The 14,412-nt window shown below is 36.2% G+C and overlaps 1 protein-coding gene across 2 annotated transcripts in view; it reads left to right on the top strand.

Annotated features, from left to right (window-relative positions):
• RBM27 (RNA binding motif protein 27) overlaps positions 1-13,817 on the top strand; it is a 93,489-nt gene extending 79,672 nt beyond the window's left edge. For both annotated transcript variants that reach the window (XM_003782078.2, XM_023515615.1), the window contains exons 20-21: positions 8,064-8,174; positions 10,540-13,817. In XM_003782078.2, coding sequence (XP_003782126.1) covers positions 8,064-8,174; positions 10,540-10,623 — 195 coding nt within the window. In that variant the 3' untranslated portion in view covers positions 10,624-13,817. The remainder of the gene's footprint in view (positions 1-8,063; positions 8,175-10,539) is intronic.
• The last annotated feature ends 595 nt before the right edge of the window (positions 13,818-14,412 follow it).

Here is a 14,412-nt window from a genome sequence, read left to right as displayed (position 1 = left end):
GGGCTGGGGATTCGAACCCGCCACCTTAGGTGTATGTGGTGGCGCCTTAGCCACTTGAGCCACAGGCGCCGAGCCTGTCTTAAAGTTTTGGACACGTAGAGTGCATATTCCCTTCATAACTACTCATTCACTCAGTTAGTGTTTTTTGGGTATGATTTATGCTAGAGCATTTTCATATATGATATCATATGTAATATAAATAACTGGATAAAGGTGAAATACATGTGAAATTGTATACATGTGAAATCCTTATGTGTACAGATGTGAAAACCAAAACTTAAATCGTCAAGCAGTATCATATAGTTAATAAGTGGCAGAACCAAGATAACCAGGTTCTCAGTGTCTGAAACAACTTTTGTGAGAAGACACATTTCCAGTTCTATGTAGTGTTAAGTGTTAAAGATGGTAAGGGAAATCATAAAGACCAAGGCTTTACTCCAAGTGTTTTTATTTTATTTAACTTTAATTTTAATTAATTTATTTTTTGAGACAGAGTCTCAGTATCTCAGTATGTTGCCTTTCAATAGGGTGCCTTGGTGTCACAGCTCACAACAACCTCCAACTCTTGGGCTCAGGTGGTTCTCTTGCTTCAGCCTCCCATGTAGCTGGGACTGCAGGCGCCCACTTACAAACCCCATGCTGTTTTTTGGTTATAGTTGTCATTGTTGTTTGGCAGGCCCGGGCTGGATTTAAACCCACCAGCTCCTGTGTATGTGGCTGGTGCCTAGGCGCTGAGCCTTAATTTTAATTTTTTTTGAGACAGAGTCTTACTCTGTTGGCTAGGTTGAGTGCGATGACTACAGGCATCTACTACAACACCCGGCTAGTTTTAAGAGACGTGGTCTCACTCTTCCTCAGACTCATCTTGAACTGCTGAGTTCAAGTAGTCTACCTGCCTGAGCCTCCCAAAGTGCTAGGATTACAGATGTGAGCTACCAGGCCTGGCTTTCCAAGTGTTTTTATTAGTTTGAGGCCCATTAATCCTGTTTTACCCTGGCTGTTGAAGATGGTCTCTTATAAAGAGTGTTCAGTTTTGAGAGTCATCTGAGTTGTATCCAGTTCCCTCTTGATGCAGTTTTTTTCACTGATGTGACCATTATTTTTGTTTTTAGTAAAGTGGGAGAATAGCTTTAAGTGACTTATCTGAGGAGTGAGGAAGAGATTATATGGAGGAGCACTACACAAGTGCAGGGTATTCTTGTGAAGGCTGTATGAAAGTTGATTTTTGTTTTTTATTGTTGAATATCTAAAATTAAAATCTCTGGCTCGGTGCCCATAGCTCAAAGAGTAGGGTGCCGGCCACATACATGGAAGGTGGCAGGTTTGAGCCCGGCCTGGGCCTGCTAAACAGCAATGACAGCTGCAACCAAAAAACAGGACATTGTGGTGGGGGCCTGTAGTCCCAGCTACTCGGGAGGCTGAGGCAAGATAATTGTTTAAGCCTATGAGTTTGAGGTTGCTGTGAGCTAAGATGCCATGGCACTCTACTGAGGGTGCCATAGTGAGACTCTGTCTCAACAACAACAACAACAAAAAAACTTAAATTAAAATCTCTTTGCCAAATGAATTGGGCATTTAGACCCATAACTGCTCTGGCGAGGTAACACTGGATCATGTAAAGCAGAATTTTTATGAATTTGCCTCATTGCAGAAAGTTCCAGTTATCAAAACTAAGTAATCTTGTTAGGAAGAAAGCTGCATATTCTGTCCTATGATCACTGGAGATTGTACGTTAATATTTAAGTTTTGACCCAGAAGTCACTCAAATGGATCTCTTTCCTTCTCAGAAGTAGAACTATTCTAAAGCGTCTAATAGTAACCAGTTTCTCTCTCTCTGTGTGTGTGTGTGTGTATGTATTGATTAGTGTGAAATGTGGCATTCATTTGGAGATAGGGGCATGTCCAGGCATTGGGGAAGGACCAAACAAAACTATGGCAGATAAGTTATTGTCATTGTCTGTCGCAAAGGATCTCAGGGAGTTACCTTGTTACCCTTTTTACACACTTCACTGTGTATAGGATTCTTTAGGAAAAAATACAATTTTGGTAGCTTGTCCTAGTAGTGAAATACGGCAATAATAATTTTATGACTTTTACTGACTCACTGAAACTCAATATTGCCTTAATTTTCTTTGTAAAGTTTCTTTATAAAGATAATTCCTCCTTTTAGAACATTTAAACAATAAAAATTATAGCAGGAGGCTCGGCACCTATAGGTCAAGTGGCTAAGGCACCGGCCACATGCACCAAGGCTGCTGGGTTGGAAACCAGTCCTGGCCAACTAAATGACAAAGACAACGGCAACAAAAAAATAGCTGGGCATTGTGGCAGGTGCCTATAGTCCCAGCTACTTGGGAGGCTGAGGCAAGAGAATCACTTAAGCCCAGGAGCTGGAGGTTGCTGTGAGCTGTGATGCCACAGTACCCTACCCAGGGCGACAGCTTGAGACTCTGTCTCAAAAAAAAAAAAAAAAAAAAAATTATAAAAGGATAAGGCACAAGAAATCTGAAATTCTGTGTTTTTATGAATACTTTTTCAGCCTTTCTATCTGTGGCAAACATACTATTCATGCTATTTGGGGGTTTATTTATTTATTTTTTTACACATAGCATGTTATGGAGAATTTTTCATGTTCATGAACATAGGTATACATTTGTATTACTTAAAGGCATTCTTTTATAAGAATATACCATGATTTATATGTCTAGTCCTCTATTGATGATTAGTTAAGTGGGTTGTTTCTCATTTTTCACTATTATAAACAATGTTATATATGTCATATTAGATGTGGTATTTTTGAGTGAGATCTTTCTTCGTTGTGTGTGACATACCTGCTCATTACTTTTAACACCCCTGGCTTCAACCTGCTAATGCCAATAAGTGCTCTTCAATCAGTGTGACCACTAAAAGAACTCCTAGAGCAGTGGTTCTCAACCTTCCTAATGTCCGCCTTGTTACCAACTGAACAAAGGGGTCGCGACCCACAGGTTGAGAACCGCTGTCCTACAGTGATGATGTTTCTAATTTTGAACTGTTGCTTTATGTAAGTTCCTAGGAATAAGATAACTGAATCAAGACATGCATATTTACAATTTTGGTGTATCTTGCCAAATTGCCCTTCAGCAATGCCATACTAATTTATACTTGTAGTGACGTTGAATAAGGGTACCTATTTGCTCTATTATCCTCATATAGCACTTGTTTTTTTTTTGCAGTTTTTGGCCAGGGCTGGGTTTGAACCCGCCACCTCCGTAATAGGGCTGGCGCCATACTCCTTTGAGCCACAGGCGCCGCCCTGTGTTTTGTTTTTTCCTCTTTGCTAGTCACATTATTAAATTATTACTGGCACAGATTTGACGTCAATTTCTGATTTGGAAAAATGGCTGGACTAGATGAATTTCTCTCTAAACAACTTCTGCCATTGCATAGATATATTGTAATACGTGTAAACAGTCCCACATTGATGGACATCTGATTTGCCCCCAATATTTCACTATTTCAAGCCATATATAGATATGTATATATGAGAATATAGATGCATATATAGAAAAAATTAGGTATTTTAATAGGTAAGTAATATTTTAAGAGGTCAGTTCTGAATTGCTTTAAAAGTACTTTTTAAAGTAAGAATATGTGCAAATGGTTAAAAATATGGTTAGTGAAAAGTAAAAGTGACCTTTCTTTTACCAATCTTTCCCTATTTTTAAAAGACAGTCATTATTCTTAGATAATCTTTATCAAAAAAATTTTGTAAGAATACATATATAAAGCTTCTCATTTTAAAAACATTTATCGAAGTAGGATCATATTAAAAATACAAGGCTATATTCCAAACCTTGTTTTTTTCACATAAAAATTTTAGTTACTGGGGCAGCACCTGTGGCTCAAAGGAGTAGTGCACTGGCCCCATATACCAGAGGTGGTGGGTTCAAACCCAGCCCCCAGTCCCCCCCAATTTTTTTTTTTAGTTATTTGGTATTTCCTTGAAATTATAAAGGTAAGACTGGGTGCAGTACCTGTAAGCCTAGGACTCTAGGAGTCTGAGGTGGAAAGATACCTTGAGGTCAGGAGTTTGAGATCAGCCTGAGCAAAAGAGCAAGATCTCATAACTACTAAAAATAGAAAAATTAGCTAGGCATTGTGATAGGTGCTTCTAGAGGATTGCTTGAATCCAGGAGCTCAGGTTGCTGTGAGCTAGGCTGACACCACGGCACTCTAGACTAGGCAACAGAGTGAGACTCTTTCTCCAAAATGAATGAATGAGTGAATGACCCATACAAGTTTAAAATGTTTATTAAGACAGACTAGGCATGGTGGTTTGTGTCTGTCTGGGATTTTTTTTTTTTTTTGAAGATTAGCAAATACATCTAAGTTTTTTTTTTGTTTGTTTGAGAGAGAGTATGTGTGTGTTATATTACTTGAGCCATACCTTCTTTCACATGTCATTGTTCCATGGGAATTTCCCAATTACCATTAAATAGTCTTTGAAAAAAATGATTTGGCAGGATCTCATTTCATCACATGGGGATGATATAATTAACAGTTTGGGGATATTTAATTTTTTACTAATGAGGGACATCTGTTTATAGAAATTTGTGCGTACGTTACTGTCTGTTTTCTTTGTATAAATTCTTGAACTCAGGACATCTGGGTAGTGATAAACCCATTTTTAGGCTTTTGACACATCTGGCCTTTGGGGTTTTCTGGTGGCTTGTATCTGTAATCCTAGCACTTTGAGAAGCTGAGAAGCTGAGCCAGAGAATCTCTTGAGCCCAAGAGTTTGAGGTTGCAGAGAGCTATGATGATGCCACCACACTCTAGTCAGGGCTGACAGACAGATCAAGACCTTGTCTCAAAAACCAAAAAACACAAAAACCTCCCAAACAAACAATTGTACCGCAGTTTAGTGATTCTTCAGAAGGCAAACATCCATATATCTCACCCTAGGTAAAGAAATAGACATACCTGTTATGTCCCTCCCAATCTCTTTTCTCCTCCCCCAAAGGAGTAATCATTAGCCTTTATGAAAATTACCTCTTTGTTTTCTTTATATGGTCAATCCTTATTCTTTGCAGATTTTGCAGATTTGCCAATTCATCTCACCAAAATTTGTTTATAACCCCAAATCAATACTTAGGGTGGTTTTGTGGTCATGTGCATACATGCACAGAGTTGAAGTCCCCTGATGCACACATATCCGGCTGAGATCAAATAAAGCAGTGCTCAGCCTTTTTGTTTCAGCCTTCATTCTGTAAACAGATGTCCTTTTTGTGGTCTGTTTAAGGTCAAATTTTCCTCATTTTTTGTGCTTTTTGTTGGGTGATTAAACTATTTAAAATGTTCTCCATGTGAAGTTCTGAAGTGCTGTCTAGGTTTTTAAGTGGAGACTGTGGTATGCATTGTATACTTTGATAAGATATAGGTTATAGTGCTTTTGGTTGTGAGTTGAATATTAATGAATCAACAATATATATAAAATAAGGTATCTTAAAACACAAAAAACAAGATTATATATTGATCAGTTGACAAAAATGTTGTAGCCTTCAGAGGATTAAAGAACCTAGCCCTGATGTCTGGCTTCTTTTGTTTGTGAGAGTTTTATGTTGTTACATATAATAGTAATTTGCCACTTTTATTACTGTATAATACACTTAGTTATATAAATGTATCACAGTGAGGCTAATAATTACTTCTCTGAGGAGGATAAAAGAGACTTGGAGGGAAGAATGTTATGCTGTGAACATTCTTACAGGTGTTTTTTGCCAGCTATGTCCACAGATTTCTTTTGGGTATATATTTGACCCCTTTGTATCTGTGGGTTTCACATCCATGGATTCAAACAATAGTGGTTCAGAAATTTTAGGGAAAAAATGAATGTTTATGTCTGTACTGTACATGTACAGATTTTTTTCTTGTCATTATTCACAATAATAATATAACAACTATTTACATAGTATTGGGTATTTTAAGTAATCTAGAGATGATTTAAAATATATGGAGGATGTGTACAGGTTATATGCAAATACTGCACATTTTATGTAAGTGATTTGAGCATCTGCAGCGTTCTTGCACTTAAAACGAATTCCTCGTGGACACTGAGTGACAACTGTATGTGGAAGTGCTGTGTGAAGCACATCAGTTTTAGATGGTCACCAGTTGTGTGTGAAAGTTTCTAACTTGAGAGTGTCAGAATAAATCTTTATTTTAATTGCTAACTGATTTATGATAAGTTAGATAGTGGGAGTTATTTATCCTTAGTTTCAGACTGCATACAAATTAAATTTCTACTTTCTTCAACAATAATATGCAATACATTTAACACCTTAACATTCTTTTTGGAGGGCAGAACTACTACTTTCTTTAGAGGATAACTAAGTGATTACAGATTTAAAAATCTTTATTAGTTTTTCTGATCATAAAAGTAATATATTTTTATTTAAAAATTCAAATAGGGACAGGTGTGGTTGCTCATAGCTGTAATGCTAGCACTGGGAGGCCAAGATGGGTAGATTATTTGAGCTCAGGAGTTGGAGTCCAGCCTGAGCAACAGTGAGACCCTTGTTTCTACTGAAAACAGAAAAATCAGCTGGGTGTTGTGCTGGGCACCTATAGGCCCAGCTACTTGGGAAGCTGAGGCAAGAGGATCACTTGAGCCCACAATTTGAGGTTGTTTACTGTGAGTTATGATGATGCCACAGCACTCTACCCCAGGTAACTGAGTGAGACTCTTCAGATCAATAGATAGGTAAATAGATAGATAGATAGATTCAGAAATGAACAAAGCAATTAGTGGAAACCTCCCTATAATTGGGCCGTGTATGTATTAAAAAGATAGAATAAGGGTAAAGGATATCTATTGTATACATTACCTGATTTTAAAAAGATGGTAAACATACATATTTGGATAGTGTCATTTTAACACATCAGTTTGTTATGTCCCACAAGTCAAAATGTTTTGTGTGAGATTATAAGTATTAACGCCTATAAAGGATGATGGGAATTTTTTCCTTAGATCATGGGATAATATCTGTGCATACTTACGGGTCTAGACTAATGTACCCCCTTACCATACACTACTACAAGTGTTTTATGGAAACATGGCAAATGCTTCATGAGGTTTGTCAACAATTTTCTTAGACAAACTAGAGTGAAACCCCAAATTAAAAGAAGCCTTTGTATTTTGTTTTTCAGAATGTAGGGGTATTCTACAATTCAGCACCTTTGATAGGAAAGCAATTGAGATAACTAAGCTTTCACTTTCATAAAACTTTGGATTCTTGTTCTTTTGTCTCTTAATGCTTTATTTTTAAAATTAAACTTACTTATGGGAATTTGCTAAGGAAAAAAAATGTTTAGAAATAGTAACAAGTAGCACATTTGAAATGAAACAGTTTTACCCTGAATTAGGATATTAGGTTTATAGCACTTGTTGAATTTGTGCGTGAACCTGGGAGTGCTTGTTATGGCATAGCATTTCAGAAGAAGTTGGAAGAGCTTTGTCAAAAAAAATTGGGGCTGGAAAAGATGCAATGAGATGAATATACATGCAATGATTCGCTTTAAAAAAAAAATCACATATTCTTAAGGTTTGGGTCTAAATATGTAAATATCAAAGCCAAGGGTTGATAAATGTAAGGAAAAGAGAATTTGTTGTCCTTATCATGACTTTTATAAGTAGTATGACTATATAATTTATCATGGTTAGCAAGACAAATGTTAAATTGTACCCAATATAAATATTAACCAGAGACTATCCTAGGCAAACCAGAACATATAGTTGCTCTAATTAAAAAAGAACTTTATTTTTTTCTGGCTATTAGTGGAGATTGTAGATCCACCCTAACAGATTTTCCTCCCTAAATCATTATGGTTTTTGTTGTTGTTTTGGCAGTTTTTGACTGGGGCTGGGTTTGAACCTGTCACCTCCGGCATATGGGGTTGGCACCCCACTCCTTTGAGCCACAGGTGCCGCCCCATTATGTTTTTTTAATTATCACAAAATTTGAGCAAATCATTAGTGAATGTGAATGTAAACTCATGTGTTCTTCTGTGATATATTTTAGGCTACAAACCAAGGGTCAAAATTCAAAGACCGTCGGCTACAAATATCATGGCACAAGCCTAAGGTACCGTCTATATCTACTGAAACTGAGGAAGAAGAAGTCAAGGAGGAGGTAAATTTAACAATTGAAAATAAGAGTTGAATTTAGATAACTTCCTAATTATCTATTTTTCTTAAATTTAATTAATATAAATTTAAAAATAAATATTGGCCTTTGCTTTCATGTATGCAATTAAGACCAATCCAGAGTGTATTAAAGAATTATAATAAGTACAGAGATGTTAAAAGCTCTTTTGAGGGTTATTTTCTTCTAGTGTAGGAGAGACTGTTCTTTTTTATTTACATTATTTTGGCTTTGTTTGAGGTCAACAAATTTTAATTTGATAAAAAGTGAGTGCATGGATTACGTAAACTAAACCAGCTGATTGTTTTATCTTTTTGTTTATTCAAGTTCCACAATAATAGTTTTGAGCATCTTCATTATTTATTAATGTACAGTTGATTAAAATGAGAGTATACAAAAGTTGGATGTGGAAGATTTGGAAAACCAAGGACCTAAATAATATGAGTACTGAATAATCAGCCTTTTAAAATATACGAGAATTGTGCTGGGTGCGGTGGCTCATGCCTATAATCTCAGCACTCTGGGACGCTGAGGCAGGCAGATTGTTTGAGCTCATGGGTTTGAAACCAGCCTGAGCGCTGAGCAAGAGCAAGAAACTAAAAAATAGCTGAGCCTTGTGGCAGGCGCCTGTAGTCCCAGCTACTCAGGAGGCTGAGGCAAGAGAATCACTTCAGCCCAAGAATTTGAGGGTGCTGTGAACTATGATGCCAGGGTAACAGAGTGAAACTCTGTCTCAAAAAAAAAGAAAAACTGAGGCAAGAGGATCATTTGAGCCTAAGAGTTGAAGGTTGCTGTAAGCCAGGCATTCTCAAACTACGGCCTGCAGGCCACATGCAGCCCGCCTAGGACATTTATCCAGCCCTCCAGGTATTTTTGCTGCCACTGCCTGTCCCGCTTAGCAGCTGACTTGTCCTAGGGCCCACAGTCCAGCCCTCCAGCAGTCTGAGGGACAGTGAACTGGCCCCCTGTTTAAAAAGTTTGAGGACCCCTGCTGTAAGCTATGATGACGCCATGGCACTCTATGCAAAGCAACAGCTGAACAATGTGTCTCAAAAAAAAATAAATAAAAGAAAAGAATAATTTTGCTTTTTTTTTGAGACAGTTTTACTTTGTTGCCCCAGGCTGGAGTGCCATGGACTCTGCCTAGTTTGCAGCATCCTCTACATCCTGGGTTTAAGTGATCCTCCTTCATCAGCCTCCTTCATTAGCTTCCAGGTGCCTGCCACAGTACCTAGCTAATTTTTTTATTTTTAGCAGGGATGAGGATCTTGGTCTTGCTCAGGCTGGTCTCAAACTCATGATCCCCTCCTACCTTAGCCTCCCAGAGTGCTAGGATTATAAGTGAGAACCACTGTGCCTGGCCTGACTTCAATATTTATAATTAGTTTATTAAAGTAAATACTTCACCTGCATTGCAAGGTTTTCCTCGTTTATCACAGTCTTGGTTTTAAATGATGTTTACCATTTATAGTTGATCAAATGCCTTCTGACTATATATGCAGTTTTATATAACAGCCATATTTTTTTTTTTTTTTTTTGAGACAGAGCCTCAAGCTGTCCCCCTGGGTAGAGTGCCGTGGCATTACAGCTCACAGCAACCTCCAACTCCTGGGCTCAAGGGAGTCTCTTGCTTCCGCCTCCCAAGTAGCTGGGACCACAGGCGCCCGCCACAACGCCCGGCTATTTTTTGGTTGCAGCCGTCATTGTTGTTTGGCGGGTCCGGGCTGGGGATTCAAACCCGCCACCTTAGGTGTATGTGGCTGGCGCCTTAGCCGGTTGAGCTATAGGCACCGAGCCAACAGCCATATTTTTTAACAGAACAAAAGTCTTGGTTATTTTGGTAATGTTTGTGGGTATTTCTACTTTGTCTAAGATTTTAGATTTTTTTAATAAGATCTGGGAAGTCAGTGTCATGGGGAAATTAGTACATTCATGTCTTCCAAATAATTGGATTAATATAAAAGGAAATATTTAGGAGTTTACAGGGTCTTTTCCTCACTTTAAGTAAATGAAATAAAAGTAATTTTAATTAATCAGAAACATCTCATGGGTATTTTTTCTTTCATTTTCCTTAATAAATGTTTACATGTTATTTACTTTATTTTCTTGTTGATAGTAGAATGGAAATCTCCTGTTAAAACTAATAAAATTAGCTGAGGAGAAGAATTTATATCCATTAAAAAAAGTCTCTCTTTCTCTCTCTTTTTTATTTTTGCCCTGAAAGATATTCTGAGTGTATTGCTTATAAATTCTGCCCAGGCCTTGTATGTTGGTCTATTTGTCCTTCTGCTGGAAAAGTATTTTACTCAATCTAATTGTACCACTAAGCAGATTTTGCCCTCTCTTTCTTCAGGAGACAGAAACCTCAGATTTGTTTTTGCATGATGATGATGATGAAGATGAAGATGAATATGAGTCTCGTTCATGGCGAAGATGAAATCCGATGGGAGCTGTATAATTTTTAGAAATACTGTTTAGAAGAACAACTTTTTAAAAATTATTTAAGAAGTCAATGAGCCAAAAAAATTTTTATTTTTCTTTCAACACAGTAGGTTTAAGGACAGCAAGTTTGCTATTTAAACACATCTCATAACTGTACATGATATTAAAGCACCAAAGGCCTAGTGACTTTTACACAGTTGTGAAGATCCACAGGAATGACATGGATAATCTCTAGAGCCTTATTTTCCGCACCACCTGTTTTTGTTGCTATTGGTGTTGGATTATGATGTAAATGACAGGGTGTTCAGAAATTTTATTTTGGATTATAATCTACTGATAAAATTTCATTAAATGTCAAAATTGCCTGGAATCTCGTAACTTTAACTGAGCTATTATGGATGGGTCGTCAGACAGTAGGAGATACTTGTAATTAAAATTGTCTTGCTTTCAAGAGTTGTCTTGGAAGAAAAGTAAATTTAATTTTTTTTTTTACTGTGGAGGAGCCCAATTTGTATTTAATCTAATTTTTTTCAGGGTTTTCATGTGCAGTAGTATTATTTTAGTGAAAATAACAACAAACTCTGTATTCTTAAATGCTGTACGGCAGTGGTGGTATTTCCATTCTATCATCATCTTAACTCATGGACTTTTCCTGCTACTGATTGTGTTTGTTTTAATACTTAGCATTGGTTCAGCTGGTTCTCTTTTTTAACATTTTTATAATACTCTCAGAATGTAAAATGCTTTCACCTCTTGCCCTAATTCTCATCCCCCTTTTCTTCTTCTCGCTTTTTATTAATAAGCCTGACTTAGCCATTATTGAAAATAAGTGATTTATTTGGGACACCAAAAGTCAGTCTCCAATAAATGGTTCAAACCAGCACCTTGATAAACAAATGATATTTTGATGAGACTAATGGAAGGATTTGGGGAAGGAGAGAGTCACCAGCTTTTTTTTTTCTTTTGAAGCTCTAGTTTTGTTATAGTTACATAAAAGGGTTAAAAAATGTCCGAAATTCTTTTCTTAAATTTAAACCATGATGGTGAGGTGACTGGGGGTGGGTTGGGGTGGGGTCAGGGACTTGGACATGCTAGAAATAAATGGGAGTCATAATTTGACTTTGATCAGATGACCTTATATTTTCATGATTTTATAGCTTGTTGCTATCCATGAACATACACATCCTTCAGTAGAAGTTTCCTTTACTGTGTGCATTTTTACTGTACACTGTATAGAGTAGAGTATCTGTTAAGTAAAATATATATGTAAATTTTTGTCTTTGTGTTCTGAATGTTAGATGGAAAACCAGAGGAGCAACACTACACTGTACTGACCCCTGGGGAAATAAAATGATTGATGTACATAGGATGTCACTTTTTCAAGGATATACACATCTGTGTTTTTATATACGTGTGGTGTGAAAATTTGAAACTTCCTGTTGGCTTCAGAAGATTCTTGGTGATACTATATCAAGGATTTTGTTTGCTGAGGTAAACACTGTTTCACACAATAGAAACTATTCACTGAGAAACTTAAAACCATCAGGACTTTAGATTTACTTAGATACAAGAAGTTAAATCCCACGTTCTGATCATCTTTTCCTTTTCTACATGTTGTCCTGGAATGATGTGTCAAACCAGGATCATTTTAAGTTCATGTAATTTTCCCTTCATAATAATAAGGACTTCCTCTTTCTAGGTTATTGTTATATTTCTGATAAAACTGAAGGTCAAATAAGCTTATAAAAGAAGGAAAAGATTAGAATAGGGTACGTAGAATAAGCAATCTTGCTCCTTACTCCTCCATCATCTCTAATGAAATTTTCTTCTTGTCTGTGGCTCAGTCAGTATATATTTTGAAAGATTCATTGTGGTGAATATTTTGAGTCCTGACAGTTTAAACATGATAGAGGGAACAAAGGATTTATATATTTTTTGTACAAAGTTTTTTCTTAAACTGTATAATTTTGTAAATAATTTGTTTGGTTTTTTTTTTTGTGTACTAAAACTACCAGCGTATAGATTTCAATAAGAATTGCTGTATTTTTGTATTTGGAAACTGAAAATTACAGTAAATTAATGGAACTGTAAGAAAATTTTCAGTAGACTGACACTTCAACAGAATGAGATTCCTTTTCATGTGATTTTTTAACCTCAGTGGACATCTTACTGCATCCCCTAAGTAGAGAGAGAGAGAGTTGAGGATTTGTTCGACTTTTTAGTTATAAAGGGATGAAAGAGAAGGGTGTTAAAACAGGGAAGAACAGATGGTTGTTTCAGGAAGGCTTAGAGGCCTTTCTATAAAACTTGTGTTTTTATTTCTTTGTATACCTTAAATAGGACTAAAATACTTTTAAAAGTGTCCTTTCTAAGAATTCTAAAACGTGTTTGACTCTCAAAGATGAATTCAAAATATGGGTTAATTATAATATGAGAAAACTTAAGGTTAGCATAAAATAGTTCAGTGTATATTTATATGGATTCATTTCTTTTGTGATATTTTACCCCACCTTCAAATCTCCAACTTTAAGAATGTTTCTTAAAAGTGAATGACTACCATGACTTGTTTTCTTGGCATCTTCATTTATAGAAAATAACATATAGCATCTGAGGCAAATTGCTCTTCTTAATGTGTGTGACATCTTCATAAGTAGCTAATCATCAATAAAAGCCACCAGTCATCTAGGTCAGCCTAATTTACTAGTGGATTACTGCCCAACTTCGGTAAGGTAACCCAAGTAATGCAAAATTTCCCTCAATTTCTTCATGTAACATTGAGGAAATGTTATTACCAACTAAGATGATAAATTGGAAAACAGTCTTGTTAAAGGAAAAAAAGGTCCATGGTGATGGATCATTATTTCAAAAAAGAAGAACAAAAATCATGTGAAAAGGAATAGTGGTTCCTCTTGATGTATAGTATGCCTGTATTATAGTTTTTACAAAATTGTGAACTTGTGTAATAGTATAATAGGAGATATTGTTGAATTTCTAACTGTTTATACATTTAAATTCATATATGTAATGTTTGTTTTATCAATTACAATCTGAATTTCTAAGAAGCATGTTGACTTTTGCAATAAAGATGCAATATGGAATGGTTCACAATTGGAAAAAAAAGATGAAAGTATCACAAATTTAAAACAATTTGGAAAATTTATGAACCATTCCAAAAATTATAACAATCACTAAAAGAGCTGTAATTCTGGATTGTTCTGGAAAGAAAGAAAATGTGTGTGTATGCTTGCTTGTGAGCAGAGAGTGTGTTGCAGTGCTGATGGATGTGTGTTCTATGTTGGATTCACATATGTGAGTGAGTGTTCCTCAGTGAAGTTTGGGTTCAAAGTCATTGGCTGTTAAATATTCAGTGGGATAACTTTCTCAACAGGGTAGTCTAAAGAATGAAAAAGCAAGGTATTAAAGTGCTACTTGTAAGTAACCTTTGATAGCCACATTTTTTTGTTCATGGGTCTTGGTATCCAAGATATAAACCACAAAATAATTTTGTGAAAGCAATTATTTTAATGTTATCTTGAAAATATTTATTATGCCTGCTAACATTAGGAAGGACATTTTCCTTAGGTATAACAGGGAGAAAGGAAAGAACACCTGGAAGAGATGATTTAAAGATTCATGAATCTTAAATGATGAAGATTTGTAAGGCATAAACAGGAAATTTTATTTCTTGAGGATGTTTTGGCTTCAAGATTGATTCTGCTCACATGTTCAGCTTGAGTTCTTAGACCAAACACTGCATATTTATCTTCATGAACATGTACTTCTG

The sequence above is a fragment of the Otolemur garnettii genome, unplaced genomic scaffold (assembly GCF_000181295.1).
Source record: "Otolemur garnettii isolate 467f Iridium unplaced genomic scaffold, OtoGar3 scaffold00003, whole genome shotgun sequence".
In the NCBI taxonomy this organism is placed as follows: Eukaryota; Metazoa; Chordata; class Mammalia; order Primates; family Galagidae; genus Otolemur; species Otolemur garnettii.
This window is presented reverse-complemented; position numbering and strand designations above follow the sequence as displayed.